The sequence below is a fragment of the Austrofundulus limnaeus genome, unplaced genomic scaffold (genome assembly GCF_001266775.1).
Source record: "Austrofundulus limnaeus strain Quisiro unplaced genomic scaffold, Austrofundulus_limnaeus-1.0 Scaffold6491, whole genome shotgun sequence".
Taxonomy (NCBI): domain Eukaryota; kingdom Metazoa; phylum Chordata; class Actinopteri; order Cyprinodontiformes; family Rivulidae; genus Austrofundulus; species Austrofundulus limnaeus.
In genome coordinates, this window is record NW_013958893.1 from 1 (window position 1) to 1,029 (window position 1,029).

At 44.5% G+C, this 1,029-nt stretch overlaps 1 protein-coding gene across 1 annotated transcript; it reads left to right on the forward strand.

The window, feature by feature from the left end:
- Positions 1-209: 209 nt before the first annotated feature.
- LOC106512411 (kinesin-like protein KIF27) lies at positions 210-687 on the forward strand (the record flags this gene model as incomplete). The annotated part of the gene is given in 1 exon segment (XM_014001034.1): positions 210-687. A coding segment is annotated over 1 exon segment (301 nt), but the record flags the coding sequence as incomplete, so codon positions are not given.
- Between the last annotated feature and the right edge of the window lie 342 nt (positions 688-1,029).

Sequence of the window (1,029 nt, forward strand, 5' to 3'; positions counted from 1 at the left end):
TAATATTATAGCTGTACTCAACAATGAGTTCTGTAGAAATGATTTTTAAAGTCTTTCAAACAGGGAACCTAACATAAGTTTTAGTAATGAGACATCTACACCAGAAGGTGGCGCTGTTGCTTTCAGTGCACTGTTCTGAAAAAGACTTTTGACCGTCCTTTCCGGATTTTCTTGGCTGCGCTGTTTCCATAGCAACCAAAAGGCAACAAACGTGATGGAGTAAAGTTAACTCCACGACAGATAAAACATTGTAAGCGATGGGTGGTAAGTAAGTTTACGTTGAAAAAAATATTTACTGTAAAACAACTTAAAAGCAGAGTTTTACCGCACTTGAGATGATGGGATCAAAGTGAAACGCCGCCGCTGGTGGGACACTTCATTTCGACATGACAGAGGAGGTGTGCGTCCGGGTGGCGGTTCGGGTCCGTCCCCTGCTCCCCAAAGAGGTCCTCCACAACCACGAAGTGTGCGTTCGGGTGGTGCCCGAATCTGCGCAGGTGATGCTCGGCTCGGCCCGCCTCTTCCCCTTCGACCACGCGTTCGGACCGACGGCCAGCCAGGGTGAGGTGTACGAGTCCTGCGTCCAGCCCCTGGTGGAGTCCCTGGTCGACGGACACAACGCGACCGTCTTCTGTTACGGCCAGACGGGCTCCGGCAAGACATACACCCTGGGAGGAGGGAACCAGGGTACGGTTCTAAGGTTCAGGGTTGGTTTTTGTGTTTGTTTTGCTTTCTCAAAATGTTTGTGCAGTCCTCACAATGTGTTAGAGGTATCAAAGCTGGGAGAAAATATACAGAAATGACTTTCATACCAAGCCATTTGCTGTTCAACTTGAAAAGCAGTGTTGTATAAAGTATCACAAAGTGATACTCGAGTAAAAGTACAAGTATCTTACCAAAGAATTACTTTGGTCAAAGTTAAAGTCTCATTTAGTAATATTATTTGAGAAAAAATCTTAAAGTAGCTGATATATTTTGTTCGTATGTATTAAAAGTGAAAGCATTGATTTAAAATGAGCAGTTATATAT